Source organism: Apaloderma vittatum, unplaced genomic scaffold (genome assembly GCF_000703405.1).
Source record: "Apaloderma vittatum isolate BGI_N311 unplaced genomic scaffold, ASM70340v1 scaffold1806, whole genome shotgun sequence".
Classification (NCBI taxonomy): domain Eukaryota; kingdom Metazoa; phylum Chordata; class Aves; order Trogoniformes; family Trogonidae; genus Apaloderma; species Apaloderma vittatum.
The window spans coordinates 146423-162619 of NW_009722100.1; the positions used below are offsets into that span (position 1 = coordinate 146423).

The 16197-nt window shown below is 41.1% G+C and overlaps 1 protein-coding gene across 1 annotated transcript in view; it reads left to right on the forward strand.

Moving 5' to 3' along the window:
* Positions 1-12491, forward strand: part of WDFY4 (WDFY family member 4) — a 136639-nt gene extending 124148 nt beyond the window's left edge. Inside the window, 6 exon segments of the mRNA XM_009871628.1 lie at positions 1030-1188; positions 5095-5274; positions 8048-8230; positions 8856-8943; positions 11208-11319; positions 12425-12491. Coding sequence (XP_009869930.1) covers positions 1030-1188; positions 5095-5274; positions 8048-8230; positions 8856-8943; positions 11208-11319; positions 12425-12491 — 789 coding nt within the window.
* The last annotated feature ends 3706 nt before the right edge of the window (positions 12492-16197 follow it).

A 16197-nucleotide genomic window follows, 5' to 3' on the forward strand; every position in this document is an offset into this window, starting at 1 on the left:
TAGCTTGGGTACCAGAATAGCAGAATATGTTGTTTAGCAAGATACTGACTTGGGTATTTGTGCAAGACACATCATTCTGTTTTTACAGACATACCCAGAATCAATGGAAATGAAAAAGCCGTGAAATGTATTTTACTTTCTGCTCCCTGTATAAAATTATTGGGAGTTTTCTATATTGTTTTCAGTTAAAATCTGTGCTTAGCAATTCATAGTGCTGTTGTAGGTATAAATTATTTCTTTTGTCACTAAGCCTAATGACACTGAGCATAGTGAGTGTGACAACACAGTCACCCTTAGAAGTAGTTGGGAGTCCAGCTTGAGCACTCTCTGGGTCAATAGTGGCTCCGGACATGAGCTTAAAAGAAATTTTTGTCCTCTTTCTAAGTAGTTAAAGGATTGTTCTGTTCGTGGTATGTTTTTTTGTAGCTGTGCCATCCAGCTCTGCCAGAATCATTAGCACCTCAGTGTTGTCCCGGTTGTGTGGGAGAGAGCTAATGAAGGATGTTTGTGCTATAATTGTAGCAATGTGCAACAAACCTGACCGTGATTTAGGTTTGGGTGCTGCTAGCAGAGCCATGAACACAGCATTTAGTGCTTTGCTTTTGGCTTTTCACTCCAAGTAAGAGGAGGATTGCAGGCACTAACTGCTAGCAATAGCCTTCACAGCCTGAGCTCTCCTTTTAATCTATGTTGAATGTTTGCATTCTGTCACTCTATGGTGGCAGAATGAGCTTGCCCGAAGTTATGTAGGAGGTCTGTGGCACAAGAGGGGTTGGGATGCAGGTCTCCTAAAACACTTTTAGGAGCTTTGTCCAGCTTTCCTGTTTGGCCCGGGGATGGTGACACAGCTGCATGCAGCCACAGCCAGTGCATGTACATATTACACAGTTGTGCTGTGAGCACAAGAGGCTGGTCAGGATGAGCTTTTCTTTCCTGGATTTGAAGAAATGAAGGCTCAGTTCTGAAAACTGAATCTGCTAATCGGTATTAACAAATGCATTGGACTTAAAGCTGCTTTTTTTTGTACAGAACATGACTACGTTTGAGTGCATGTCAGACTGGGGAAAGTGCCTCTGCGCTGTGTGTCCCTCAGCAACTACCATAATAACATCTGGAACAAGCTCAGTTGTGTGTGTCTGGGAACTTTCCTTCATCAAGGACAAAGTGAAACGTCTAAACTTGAGACAGGTCAGTATCATGGCTCTTTTCCTATAGCAACTGAATTAAAACCAAAATATTAGTTTGTTTCTCTCAGATGACTGGCAAACACCTTTGGGTGAATCAAGAAGGCATAAAAAACAATAATCAGCAGTATTGTGTGACAGGTTGTTATCAGGTCAGGAGCTGATAACGTGTCTTACACACAGTTTATAGTTATGAACTCTGCTCAGGATGGTTTCTTCCCCCTTTTGGTAACATTTCCAAAGTTTAGCATGATCAAACAATGAAGATAAGGCATATGCACTCCCTCACTTGAAATGCAGCCAACCCTTTGATTATATTCAGAAAACAGTTATCACTTGGAGATGTTTATTGTTCTTTTTGGGCTGTGAGAGCAATGACCAGGATCTCCAAAACACCCTGTAAATTTAGCTGATGGAGATGAAAGCTCATCTAGGTGAAGTCCTTAATTCTTTTCTCTCAACCTGAATTCAGAACATTAAAGCTTTATCTGTCTCTCCATGCATCCAGTAAGAATGATACAGTTTATGTGCTCATTGTACAAAGTGCTTTCGTGGTTGTTGATTTGGAGCTCATCTGTAGTCATCAAACAGATATATGAATTCTATTTTATTTACAAAAGTGAATTCTCTTGCAAGATTTGTGTGGTTCAGCTGTGGTGAGTTCTCAGCTTTAAAAGTAAAGTTTGAGTACAGCTCTATCATATCTGAAAGGCAGCATGCGTCCCCTTTTCCTCAAGAAATCAAGAGACAGAAAACACTCCTCTCCTTTTAGGCAATCTAATAAAGCCTTCACTGATCAGCAACGTCTCCAAGTGTAAGAAGCTACTTCTGTTCTGGACGGATATTTGGACAATGTTTCAGTGCTTTCCATACCCTGAGCCAGAAGATATTTTATTTGCCAATAAATGATGTGAAAACTTCAATGCCTGTTGGGATGCTAGAGGAGTATTTAGATCTTCATTTATGTGAATTTCTGTGCGTTGAAATTAGGATGGAAACTATGTTTAGAGCAGTCTCTCTACTCTGAGATTTATGTCTTTTTCTGCTTGAGAAGAAGCCAGAAATATGAAACGAGATCTTTAGTGATGACCTTTTAATCCAGCTGGTTATTATTTCAAACCAGAACATAGAAACAGAAGAAATAGCTGTAGAAAAAAGCATAAGCAGTAATCTTCCTCAACATCAAAATGATTCCAGTGAGGGGGCCAGTTTCGAGTTTCAGGCAACTGTTTGAAGAGGCTATCTTTTCTCTCCAATGTAATGCCTTTCTCTTTAACAACCTAAAATCAGCTTTGCTGATGTGTTCCATTGTGATTAATCTGGTATTACCAAAAGTCCACAAAGTGGCATGAGATCATGTAGTGACAAATTCTGTATTTTTTCCTTCTTTTTGCTAGCAGAAGCTTTTTTTTTTTTGATGAATGGCATAGATGTATATTTGAACTATGATTCTAAATGCCTTCCAGTGAATTACTTGCTGCTTTCGTGTAATTCACTGTTTCATGGTGGCTGTTTTTTCTTGCTGAACAACAACAAAAAAAATTGTATCGTCTTTCCTGAGAGAGGGAGCTTTGCTTAAGTACAGCTGATGTGCTATAAAGTGGATGCTATTCACTTACCAGCTGTCTCAGGGGATTGACACATTCTGGTTTGGAATGTAGTAAAGTACAGAAACTATATTTCAGCAGAAAAAGTCACTTTTCCCTCTCTAGCAGGGGTTGCTTCCACGGTTTTGTGAAACACTAAGGACTGAGCGTAAGAGCCTCAGTATTGATCCATGCAATTTACCAGTTTCCTCAGAGTTCATGAGCAGAGCAGTTTGTGCCATCCAGCACCGAGAATTTCTGGGCCAAATGAAATACTAGACTGGGAGAAGCATCCAGGCAATCTGTGCTGTCTGCCACACAGACCTCTCAGGGAGGTGTTGAGTGGAGCTCTGAAGTGTCTGTATCTGTATCAGCCAGTTAAGTTGGATGGTGAAACTTGGTTTAAGTTTTCATGGACTAAGCGTTCCTGCAGTGAAACTGGTCGTCTTTTTTGTCTTTTGGCATTTCTGAATTTACTCTGGAGAGAGACCTCATAGTTTTTCTGCAGATATGCTGCAGGATATTTCCCATTAAAGGAAAATCTGTTAGTCTTTGCAGAGCAATAATGAGAAGGCAGTAGGGAGCTAAAAGCATGTGACTGTTTTTGCAAGAATATGCATTGAAATGCTGGTGGATTAAAGCTGAGATTCTAACTGGGATTAGGTCTAGCCCTCTCTTCCACACTCAGCTTGTATTTTAAGCACTTCACTGCCCTGTAGGATCTTTCTGGGTTGAAAAAAAAAAAAAGAAAAGAAAGAAGGGGTTTATTAAAACCTATTTAGGAGCTTGACTTGAGTTGGCAGTTTGGCTGCTGTCACAGTGGGTGCATTTTCTTTTGTACTTTGGAGAAAGGAGAAGAAATTTGGAGCCCTTGAACCTGCCTTGTCCCAGCCCTTTTTGCTGAGGTCTTGTGCAGTTCTCAAACAGAAGCACTGAGTTATGCCCAGTCCTTTGAAAAGGGACTGTTCTACAGGCAGTCCAAAGCTATTGCTGAGCCTACTTGTCTTCTTTCAGCTCAGAGTGTTTCTGATCTCCAAAGACCACTGTTGGAGACCCCAATTTGTGCCAGTATTTTTAGCTGACAGGTCCTGTGAATGGAATAAATCACAAGCTGAAATAAATACATCCCTCAAAGTTGCAGGTCACCTTCAGTAGCCTGCTGCAGCTCAGCTTCTTCATCAGTGAATTGATGTTTGAATACTGTTGTCCTAGTAACCTTGGCAAGTGGCAGCATCCATTAGCCAGCAAGAGTTCAGTCTCACAGTCACACGCTGGAAAAGACTATGAGATGTATTTGCAAAAATCATCCGGGACATGTGGCTCTCCTGTTCCATGCTGAACTGAGACAGATCCTGAAAATGTGCTAATTATATCATGTAGAGAAAAGTCAGCAGGGACTATGCATTTGCTGTTAAAACCAACATTAAAACTGGTGGATCTGATTTTTCACAGTAAGGCAGCTAAAATTTGAGCCCTGAAAGGCTTTTTAGGAATGCTATGAAGGACTTTTTCTCTGCTGCCTTACAGGCTGTGCTGTCATTGGTGGTTATGCAGCAGAAATTTATACTGCTGTCACTTGAGAATGCTGCATTAAACAATTGCAATCAGTATACTTCATTCCATGACTTATACCTGTGCAATTAAATTGCCTAAAGTGTAGTCTTTTTTCATGAAACTCTTTAAATAAGGCTAAATTAAGCTGAGCACTCCTTATGTCCCTGAAACCTATACAACAACAACAAAAAAAGAAGGTTATGTGATGATGAAAGAGAAATTTATTCCAATATATCTTTAAAGCAAAATTTCTCCCCAAATGCTGTTTTTCGTCTTAATGGGAAAAATGTTAATATTTGTTCAGAAAAACAGAAAGATAACACTGAGAAGGTCATTGAAATACATCATGATAAGTTTTATTTCAAAATGGTTTGTGTTTGGTGTTTTGGGGTTTTTTTTAAATATTGAGAAATAGTAATTTCCAAGCATAAATTTATTTAAAACTGTATGAGCTGAAGTGAAGAAAAAAGTGTTCTGTTGCTGCGCACAAAGTACTGTTGTGGAGTCCCATATGTATGCCAAGGGCCCTGAATTACTGTACAACTTGGACAAAGTCATGTTATCTCTTGGACTCTCAACTTTCTGGAACCCCAAGTGGAGGACAAGGGAGTTTCTATAAGATCCTTTGGTATTTCTCCCTCACACCCTTCTCAGTTCTCCAAAGAATGACTAGGTTGCTTGTTCTTCTAAGCCAATGACAGTAGGACTGTGGCTTCCTAGTAAATCAGCTGCTGTCTGCCGTGGTTTATTGGTTGCTTTTTACTCCCCAGGCTTTGTATGGGCACACTCAGGCAGTGACCTGCCTTGCTGTGTCTGTGACCTACAGCATCTTTGTGAGTGGATCCGATGACAGAACCTGCATCATCTGGGACCTGAACCAGCTGACGTACATAAACCAGCTTCCTGTCCAGGGAGCAAGCCTCTCTTCTGTTGCCATCAACAATTCAACAGTAAGATCTTCATCTGTCATCTTTCTTCTGATGTATCCATGAACATTTCATGATAATTTAATGGGTGCTCTTCCTAACATAAAACCATCCTGAGAGTCTAATACATTGATTTTTTTTCTTTCTACGGAGATTGCTAATAGTGTTCTTAATGATGAGAAGCGAGCACTAAAAGCAACATCTTAGACTGAGTAGCTAAGTGGAGGCATCTTTGGATGTGTAGATAGCAGAATTAAACAACTTTTGGTTTAGAGAGCATGAAGTATTACCCTAGTAGCTCCTGGTTTTGGCACACCCGTATTCTTATTGCCTCCATTATTTCATTAATTTCTCCTGACATTCATGCAGCAGAAACATGCCAGCTGAGACATGTTAGACCTCAGCTGAGAACTACCTTACACCTGTGTGATAACAGTGCTGGGTTTTTGCTTTCCCTTCCACTGTCAAGTGCAGGGGGAGCTCTTCACAGCATTTTCTGTAAGTCTGTTGTGGTCTGCGCCTGGCCAGAATTCCATGCGTGTTGATAGGAAAATATTCTGTATTGGATTCTACTGTAAACACTCCGAATGGGACTTTTTTCACAACCTTCTACCCTCAAAAAATTCTGCTTGCACATTTGTATTTTCTGTCTGTTAACATAGAGCAGGACTCCATTTGCTCAGACAATTCCAGGTTGGATCCTGTGCCGGAGCTTGTACCAAGAAAGCCAAAACTGAGTTCACACCAGTAAGAAACCAGGTGGACATTCTTTGCTTAGTCTATGCCAAAACAGTCATCTCAAATCAGAGCTTTATTAACCGTGCAGGGTGGTGGTCAGTAACGGAGGGTGGAAATGAAGTAGCTTTCCAGTGCCAGAGATCCTGGTTGGTGTAAAATGGTTAGTGGCTTCAGCAGGCCACTTCAGAACACGCTGGTGGTCCCTTCTGAAGTCAGCTGAGGCAGTGCCAAGCATTCAGAAATGAGTGGGTGGGCTAGCACAGAATGTGTGCTTGAGACCCCAAGAGAATGGAGTCCTCTCCTTCCTACGCACCAGCCCACTGTTGGCATCAGCCTTCTTGGACAGTAGCTCCTCTTCCACAACTGTCCAAAATCAAGACAATCTGTGCCAGGAACAGTCTGGTAACTGAACCAAGTGCAGTTCTCAAGCTTGCTGGAGTGCAAATGATTAAAGTGATAGGACAACAGTCTGCAGGGAGGTTTATTTATGTGGGAAAATACTTGGGAAAGCACGACTGAAACTTCATGGATAAAAAGATGAGGGATTCCATATGCTGTGGATGAAAATATTCTTTTTGGCACTAGCAGAACAGGATACTTAATTCTGAAATATGGTTTTGTTTGATTTTATATATATATTTATATATTGTAGCATGAAGTAAGAAACAAAATGTTTCCACTGTGCTGAATTAAATATTTTGACTGACACAAAATTGCATGTTTTGTAATAAAACTTTCTCCTGGAAATTTCAGAAGAATTTGAAGCAAACTTTTGAAGGAAACAAATTTTTGAGCCACATGTTTTTCTGTGAAATAAGAACCCTGTAGAGCTTCTTGTTATGTGATTGTCATTTTTTATATTTGCTTGAGCATCTAGAAGCTACATTTAAAGATCCAAACCTGGATCACATAGACATGTAATAAAAAGGCTGTCCCAAAAATTTATAAGCTAAGGAAGATTATAAAAGCTTTCTGTAACTAATGATTTCAGTTAATATTAAATCCCTGGACTAGTCCTGAAAAACACAGTAGACCATTACCAAATGCCCGGGCACTGTGTACACACATGCAGATAAGGTAGCCAAAATTTAGTCTCTTTCATTATTGGTGTCTCTATTTCGAAGGCGCTCCTCTTGTTTTATCTTCATAATTATGCCCTGCAGTGTGAAGAGTCACGGCCTCAAATCAGGCAGGGGTGAAGTACAGTGTTAGCTGATTTAAACCAGATGCATGCTGCTAATTTAAGGGCATGCTGGCCTTTGCCAGAATAAGGCGAGTTTGCTGATCATGTTCTATTTAGGTGGTTCTCAGTATGCATCAAGGCTGGAAAGGTTAGGTAGAATTTCAATTAGTAACTTGATCAAAATGTACTTTTGATAAAATCATTTAGAATTGCAGCACTGGCTCTTGGTTCTTTGTGTTTCGTGTCCCTAAGGGATTACCTGTGTGTTTGCTCCTTACGTGCATTCTGTGGCAACACTGTGCACCTGCACGGGAGGGAGAGGAGAGATTCAGTTGCAAAGGATGTTTTGTGCACCAGAGGTACCGGCCACTGAATGCTGAGCTGGTCACTGGTCAAATGCAAAGCGCAGTCTGAAATGCGATGACATTAAGCTCCCTGTGAGGGGCAGAGGAGGATTGTGAAATCACCACAGGCTTCACAGCAAAGCAGGTGAACGCTGTGTCCTTGTTTAAGAGAACACTTATTTTTAAAACTTAAGTGCACTAGTCCTGACCCAGAATATATGGTAAGCATTGCCTGTGCACAGTACCTGTCCCTGACAGTAGCAAACTCGGTCTGTTGGTCTGTTTTTTCACAGAAAATAGAAAGGGAATGTTTAAATAAATGTTTTCACTTTAAAAACGTAAAAACCTTGCTAAATCTGAGACAGTTGTTTCTTCTGTAATTCTTACTTTCTCTGGTTTACATCATCTTTCCAGAAGCAAAACAAAGGTCGGAATTTAAGTGAGAGCAACTCTGTGACTCGTAATCAGCGGTTAAAGGTTTTGGTGAGGATCAGTGTAGGATTTTGAAACACTGCATCTTGTTTTGTTACAGGGTGATATTATCTCTTGTGCTGGATCTTACCTGTATCTGTGGACAGTCAATGGCCAGCTTCTTGCAAGCATTAAGACCACCTGCAGCCCTGAATGCCGTATCATTTGCTGCTGCTTTGCTGAAGTGATGGACTGGGACACACGCAGCATCATCATCACAGGAAGCACAGATGGAGTGGTGAGGGTAGGTGAACGGGAGAGAGAGAGGGGAATTCTGATTCACTGTCGATCAAAGGCAAAATTTTGCATCTTAAATGGAGGGACAGAGCTACTAAAAGCCCATGCCACTTTCTTAACAGAGCAGCACAGGGCAAAAGCTGGAAATCAGAGTAAAGTGTCTGCTTCCTATCAACTTTTATACTCCTCAATAGAGGACCCTTTGCCATTCAGGAAGAGTTTTGAAAATGTGCTTTTTTTTCTGGTGTGGTTTTGAAAGGCAAAATTATATTTTCTTTCAGAAATATGTTTGAGTGTGGTTTCTCAGAGTTAGTTCACAGCTCAGTTTAAGTCATACTTTCTGAGGAGCAGGAATTCACTGTTGGTTGTGCCTTCAGTCTTGTGGGAGAGCTTCCAGTGTTAGTGAGATCCTTGTTAGTGTGTTAGCCTCACAACCCCACCAGCTCCCTGCATACATTTCTCCCGAGTGATGCCCTGTAGTGCAGTGGCAGAGGGAGAGGTGACTGCAAAATCCTGTTCTGATATTAGAAGTCCTCTTTCTGCCCCTTGCTGGAGAGTGGGCAGCTGCATTTCTCTCTTATTCCATTGTTAATAATCCATGTTTTTCCCATTTTACCTCCTTGCTGACACAGCTGTGGAAGATCGAATACACCGATACCCCAGACCAAAGTGCTGGACTGAGACCACAAAGACATACGATGGAAGAGCCAGGCAGCACAGGTATGACCACAGGGTGAGCTGTGAACCACAGTGAGACTGTGTGCTGCAGACATTGTTTGACTGTGAGGAAGAAAAGGGGATATGAGCACAGTAGTGTGAAGGGGAGATGCTGCAGGTAAGTGGTGCAGTGTTACTGTAATCAGCAGCAGAAGTAGTGGGTAGCCACTGCCCTATCTTAGAGACTTACCTTAGAGCACCTACCTTAGAGCACCCGTAAGCCACTAGTCTCCTGGGCACATCCTGCCTGAGGGAAGGTAAAAGCTTCTTCATAGGCTCTGTCAGGGGTTCTGTCAGGCTTGACAGACTACCTTGCTGCATAAACCTGTGAAACTAATGAACAATCCTTACTCCAGAAAGCTCTTTCTCTTGGCACCTCTGCTGTTGCCCTGTTCTAAAGTATCCTGGAATAATGTTGGAGTGAGCAGTTCCAGATCCTGCTCTGGGATGGAACAGGGAAATTTGTTGCCTTTGACACCATAAATGAGGACAAAGGCCCTTCAGACTGGTGGGAGGCCAGCAGCAGGCCCTAGTGCATGGAGCTCTTTACTCAAGGCTGTGCCAAGCTGAAGCTGATACCCTGGAGTTCTGGTAGAGCTGAGGTTAACCAGATGATGGGGCTACGGTGCTGACTGATATTAAAGGCAACTCAAGCTCGCTTCTCTGTTCTAACAAATACAGGAGCTGAAACCTGCCAGGGAGCTTTAAGGGGACATCCTAAATAGCACAGCTTGTTTCTCTTCACAGCACATTTTATAAGGGAAAGGAATTGTGGTGTTATTATGTATAATTTACACTGCTTATTTGCTGTGATCCTCGTTACAGACATTCTCTATTACTTCAATTTTAGGCACACAATTTGCATAAATATAGAGCTATAGATGTAACATCTGCATAAAAAGATATTATACAGTAATTGGGCATTACCACTGAGATCTTCAGAAGTGCTGTTCATGGAACTTGGCATCTACACTACTTAGATTGCTATGTGAAAATATCTATACATACAGAGGCATATTGGAAATGCCAAAACAGATGCCATTCTACCTTTCGTCATGTCTCAGAGTAGCTAGAGCCAGATGCTTCTAGGAGAGGTGCAAGAACATCTGAAATGCCAGATGTGAGAAAGTGTAGCTATGGTAGCTACATATTTGGTTCCATTGTGGTCTCTAATCAAGAGATTGCTGTAAGTCAAAGTAAAAGACTTAACATTCCTTCCAAAATCCTTGTAGTATTCTGTAGTCATTTTGCAGATTCTTTTTACATGTAGAAGCATCCAATTAATTTTAAGAATTTCCTAAGTTTTTGTCCATAACTTCCCGTGGCAGACATTTCCATGTCATATTTACTCAAGTACAGTTACATAGGCATGTATTCTTAAAAAATGGAGATTTTAGCCATTTTTAAAAATCTGTATCTTAAATAGTATTCTAAATGAGGACTTAAAAGCTGCCCATGGGAGCACAGCAGAATAATCCTGTTTGTGCTTTTTCAGAGAGGATCACAAAAGACACACACTGACCCCAGATATCTGGTAGTCTGTGGACACACACACCTGTTTGCACATGAGTATATGGATGCATGTTCATACACATACAGCAACAGGATTCTTTATTAAAGAGTTGCGAGGTGTAATCAGAGCAGCGACACACTCCCTTAAACTATTCAGATAACTTCAGAATTATTTTAAGTGGCCAAATATTCCCAAATCTCATTCTATGCATTAAAAAAATAAAATTAATTCAAAACACAGTCATTAAAAAGACCAAAGTAACTATGATTGAGTTATGTTGTTAGGGGTGTGTGTGTATGTATGTATCTGAGTGTATGTGAAATGTTCTCAGCATTTAATTATTGGTTCTGTTATGAGCAGATTTAGATAAATTGATAATACTAGAGCTTTATGTAATTTCTTTTTACTAGGCAATTATGGGCTGTATTATATCCTGGCAGCAAGGTATTGTGGGGCATCTTATTAAGCATAGAGCCAGTGAAAACTGATGAACAATTTTGCTGAACTAGGCATGCAATTTAGAAAGCAATAATACACAAATCCAATTTAGCACACAATTGATACAGCCGCACGTCAGCACATGTAACTATCATAGCCACAAATTAAATTGGGATGGGCCTATTTTGCAACAGCACAGGCTGAGATTAAATATATTTGTTCTCAACTTAACAACTTGCTGACCGTAAATAATAACAATTCCATCCATGCTGCCCCCAGACACTTTCTGAATATTTATTTTTAAACCACACAACAGGTAACAAGTGTGGAAAACATCTTGTTCTCTATCGGGAACTGAATCCCAGCCTTGCCTTGACTGGGAAGCCAAGTAAGACCAGCCCAGCAGTGACGGCACTGGCTGTATCCAGGTACTGCCCCTCCCTTCCCATTGCCGCAGGTGTCAGGCAGAGGGCTCCTCACTGACACTCTGCCCTACCTCGGCAGGGGTTTTATTTTATTCTGGAGTTTGTATTAGTGCTGGGGTTTTGTGTTTTGTCCTTGTTGCCGCGGGAACTGTTTGGTTTTTTTCTTTTCTTTTCTTTTTTTTTTTAAATCTAAGTGAAATCACTCTTAGCCAAACGCAGTCACTCTGGCAGGTGACCTGGCTAACTGTATTTAAGTGAAGAGTGTTGGGATAGTCAGTGGTCAGATAGGAGATAACCCAGGAGAAATAGCAAGGTTTGGCCAGAATAGTTGTAAAGATCAGCAGCTGCTACACTGTCTGTGCACCACAGGAAAAAAAAAAAACTATCCTAGGAGTTGCTGGAGATAGTCTCCTTTAAATTGTAAACAGGAAGTTTCTGGACAAAAGACAACTTTGTTGTTCAACTCCACTCAGTTTGCATAGTCAGCACTGTTTTAGTTTACTCAATACCTCTCCTGCAGTTTCATCTGGCTGTAATATTGGTTGTTATCTCCTGCTGCAGGATGTTGCTATGTACTGTAAAACAGCTGCTGTCTTTCTCTCTAGAACTGTCATCATTTTGATAGTTGCTGAAGTCATTCCTATACTCTGCATGCTCAGATTTAGAGCACTGAGTGTCATGTTTATATGCACTGAAAGTGGGACGGTTTGTGTGGGAGGGTTAGTTTCATTAGTGTCGGTGGCACTGCGTGCAGCAGAGGTTTCAGGGGCTGGAGCCATGACACGATGTGCTAACAAGTCTGGATTCTGAATCTGGCCAGCAGACTATTTAACATTTATAGAGTCTCAGAGAAGGGTAAAGAGTTTCTGATCTGGCTAGATTGTCTACAAGTAACCCACCAAACTTCAGGAAAGTTTGGATCCAATTCTAAGTTCAGTCTTTGAATAATTCAATTGTTAGGCTCAGTCTATCACTATTCTTCAAATTTAACATTAAAGAAAACCTACTGCCTTGCATGTTGCATTCTTCCTAATTGCTACACATACAAGGGTACGCCCTGATCCTATCTGTATCTTTTTCTTAAACATTTTTTTCTTTCTTCCTCAAGGAATTCCTCCAAGCTCCTAGTTGGTGATGAGTGGGGTCGAGTCTGCTGCTGGTCTGTGGATGGGTAGGAAGAAAGAGCCAAGAACTCTCTTTTTCAGACTTTTGGATGGAAATTACCCTTCAAAGCATGAAAGAATCAGAGAAACTCAAAGACTGTGCTTGGGGACTGAATCTCTGAGGAGTTGTTGGACTGACCTTACAGTCACATCTGATTGAAATTAGAGAACAGACTCCAAAATTGTGAGAAAGTCACTGACAGACATGTGCATAGACAGTGAGATTCTGCAGTATTTGTCCTGGGAAAACTTTTGTATTTTAAATGTTATTTTAGATAGTGAATTTGGCATAATATATTGTGTTTCACAAATAATAGCTATCAAATAAAACTGCCTTGATTATGCCAATGACCAATGTAGCATAATACATTTAAGATATTCTGATTTTAATAACATGAGCTCAGAAAATACTGAAAGCTTCAAACAGATGTTAGGTGAGTTTTCTGCACTATCTTTGTTCTTACTAACATACAACTATATTAATACCTCCATTCCTTCTCTTGCCCCTTCCTCAAATCTGCATGAAAATGTATGCATGTCTTCTGAAACGCTATTTTGTTTGCCAAGTATAGGTAGGAATTTCTTTGTTAATAGTGGTGCCTTTATCCAGCCCCATTAGGAACGTGTGTTGTGGTGCAACCTTGATGTCTTAATCTCTGACTTGTTTGTCTGTATTCGTAGTGAGCAAAGCAGGCAGAATGCATGGATTGAGTGAGGACGGAGATCTGACACAGCTGGTCAACATATTCTTTTCATTCTTCTTCACTGTATTCTTTCCTAGTCCAGTGTTCTCTGGAATACCACAATATGAGACATACTTTAGGATTTAACTTCATAATCAACCTGCATGGTAGATGTGGGTATTTTTGGTATAAGAAGGCCAAGGCTGTAGTGTAATAAATTGAATTGCCTCTTGTGTCCCTAGTGTAGATGGAAAAAAATGTGAAAAATCAAGCTCCCTAACATTTTATGAGAATTTGAAGGATCTAAACTGATAACCTCTTTTCTCCCTTGCCCCTCCCTGACCTGGCAAAGAAATTGAGTATCTTGTCTTACACACAGAAGGGCTGAGTAGCCTCTTAGGCAGAGCAGCTTCCTCAACACCACAGACTGCATCAGGGTAGAGCCATGAGAAACACGGAGGATGTTATGGCCATGAAGGCCCTTCTGTTCATGCCATCAAACACACCTTGAACAGAGACCCAGCAACGTTCCCTGATTTCCACTGCACTGGGACTGGTTAGCGTTGCAGGAGCAAAGCCGTGTTTGTGCTACACCGGACAGACAGAGATTCAGGAATGTGAGGAACTGCTGTGTTGGTGCTAGCCACTAAAATCTTGGTGCTAGCAACTTGACAGCATCATTAGGAAGAACCTAGAGTAGAAGACAAATTTTTACGAGTCTTCCTCTAACCACACCATCAGCTTTCCTCTTCCTGCAAGGCACTGCTTTGTTCGTGACTCTTCTTTTGATTTATGTTGCTGAATGAGCAAGACTTCCTACAGAAAACAACCTTCTTCCTTACAGACTGCTGAGACATGTCCCTGCCTCAACCCACCCTACATCTCTGTCTAACCTCCACAGCGAGTGAGGTAATTGCCTGTGGAAAATGTAGTAGTTAGGAGCTCATGATGCAGACATACAAGGAAGGCTGCATTATGTCTGCACAGGTGGGCTGGCTGGTTGTCCTTTCTAACCCCCAAGTGCTGACTCGATGACTCAAATACTATCCTTTTGTGCTCAGTGAAACTTACACTGAAAATGGGTCAAAATACACCAATGTTTTTGCAATCAAAGTAACCCTGTGGAGCAAAGATGGATGATGCCCATCTTTCCTTTTCCCGAGGACAGGGGAAAGGTCAGTTGTCACAGAGTTCAGTAAGTATGCTCAACAAGTATGCTACTTCTCCTGCCTCTCCACATTCCTTAAAAATAAGCTGTGATTTGGATACATGGACAGCAAGACTTGGACTCTTGTCAACTGTGAATGCAGCTTTACTGAACCATGATAAAGGTGATTGAGAATCATGAAAGAAACTCACAACCTGTGTTTTCATTTGCCTAGTGGGAATCTTAACAGCTTGCTAATTGTATCTCCTTCCTTAGCCTTATCATACAGCCTTGTCTTTGCCAATAGCAGATACTCCCTTTCGTAGAGCTGGCATTAACACCTACTTGCAGCCGGCACAGCTGCACTAATGGCTCTAATGTTCTAGACATCAAACCATCTTCGTTGTAAGGCAAGGCCAGCTGTAGGCTGGATTTGATAGGCTCATCTCCTTGTACCCACTGTCAGTTCTCTTACATCTTCAAGAGAAGGATGAGGTGCATCAGCTGTTGTTTTGGTTCACAGAGAACAAATCCAGAGTGTGCATGTGTGAATGGAAGCAGGTTAAGAATTAATGTCTTCCTGAGTCATGCTTGTTCTAATGCTCAGGAAGTTTTGGGGAGAATTTGGGAGAATATAAAAGGCAAATGGATAGACGTGGGTTGCAGTTTCCTCATGGTGAAAATTCTGATTACGTGTGATTTGCTGTACAACAGTATTTGGCTGTGAAAGTTTTGGATTCCTCTCTAGCTCTAGAGGATTCTTCCTCAGAGTTATAAATCATGGAAAGAAATGCATACTGTGAGTACCAAAAGCACCACTACTTGCCTGCCAAATTAAGGCACAAATGTTGCAATGATTTAATTTCCTAGATCTCATGCAGCCAGTGTGTGCAGCAGTGATGGTGTGCTACTTGGTCATTTTTCTGCAGGCACGTCTGTTGTGACACAGTTTTTGCTAGAAATTTGTAACGTGGTTGAACAATTAGCTGAAACTAACCCTCTTACAAGCACCTACCTTGTATTGGTCTCCTGTATATTTGGTAAATGAGGAATGTCCATGAAATTCTGTCAGCTCTAGAGGTGGAGGTAGCTTTCACTGACACATAGACAAGCCTTGGTGTTCACTCAGGGGCAGTAGTGCTGCTTGGTGGGTATCCTGATGTGATACTGATTCTCTAATGGCTGCGTGGGATGTAGGGGTAGCATATCTAGAATATACTTGAAAAATTAAGAAAGCAGAGCAATTCCACAGAAAATACTTTCAGCATATCTCTGTTGTTTAAGTGGCACACTGTGAACATCAACAGAGTGTTGTAATTATCTCAGAACCAGCTTTTGCAAGGGGTAGGTAGCTCAGGGTAAGAATTAGCCTTAAAAGAAATCCAATCCCATAAGGATAAGAAATGCAGAAATAACGCATGGTCTTAACTCTGCCCTGTAAAGAAGAGAAATGTGTAACAGTACAACCTTTATGTGACTTTAAAAATCAGTTTAATCTAATCGAGGATCATAAACCCTAAAATGTCTTAATCACACTTATTTGGTTATTGCATTTGCTTCCTTGTTCAGCAACAGAAGTCTTATAAATGTTACACTGAGCATTAAATACTATCTGATTTCTGTAGCTTTCTGTTGGCTAATAAACACTAGTAAAGCAATATTTGCAGAGCTGCCTGTGCACTGCAGGGTCTTTGCATCTTCATAAAAACAGAAATTGCTCAAAAATTTTTTGAGAAATTTGTGCAAACTGAACTGTAACTCCCATGAGAAATTCTCCCCTGTGATTGTCACCGTGGCGGGGGGGTGGAACTAGATAATCTTTAATGTCCCTTCCAAGTTGAACCATTCTATGATTCTATGTGTGTCCTGGGTTTGAGCTAAAACCCAG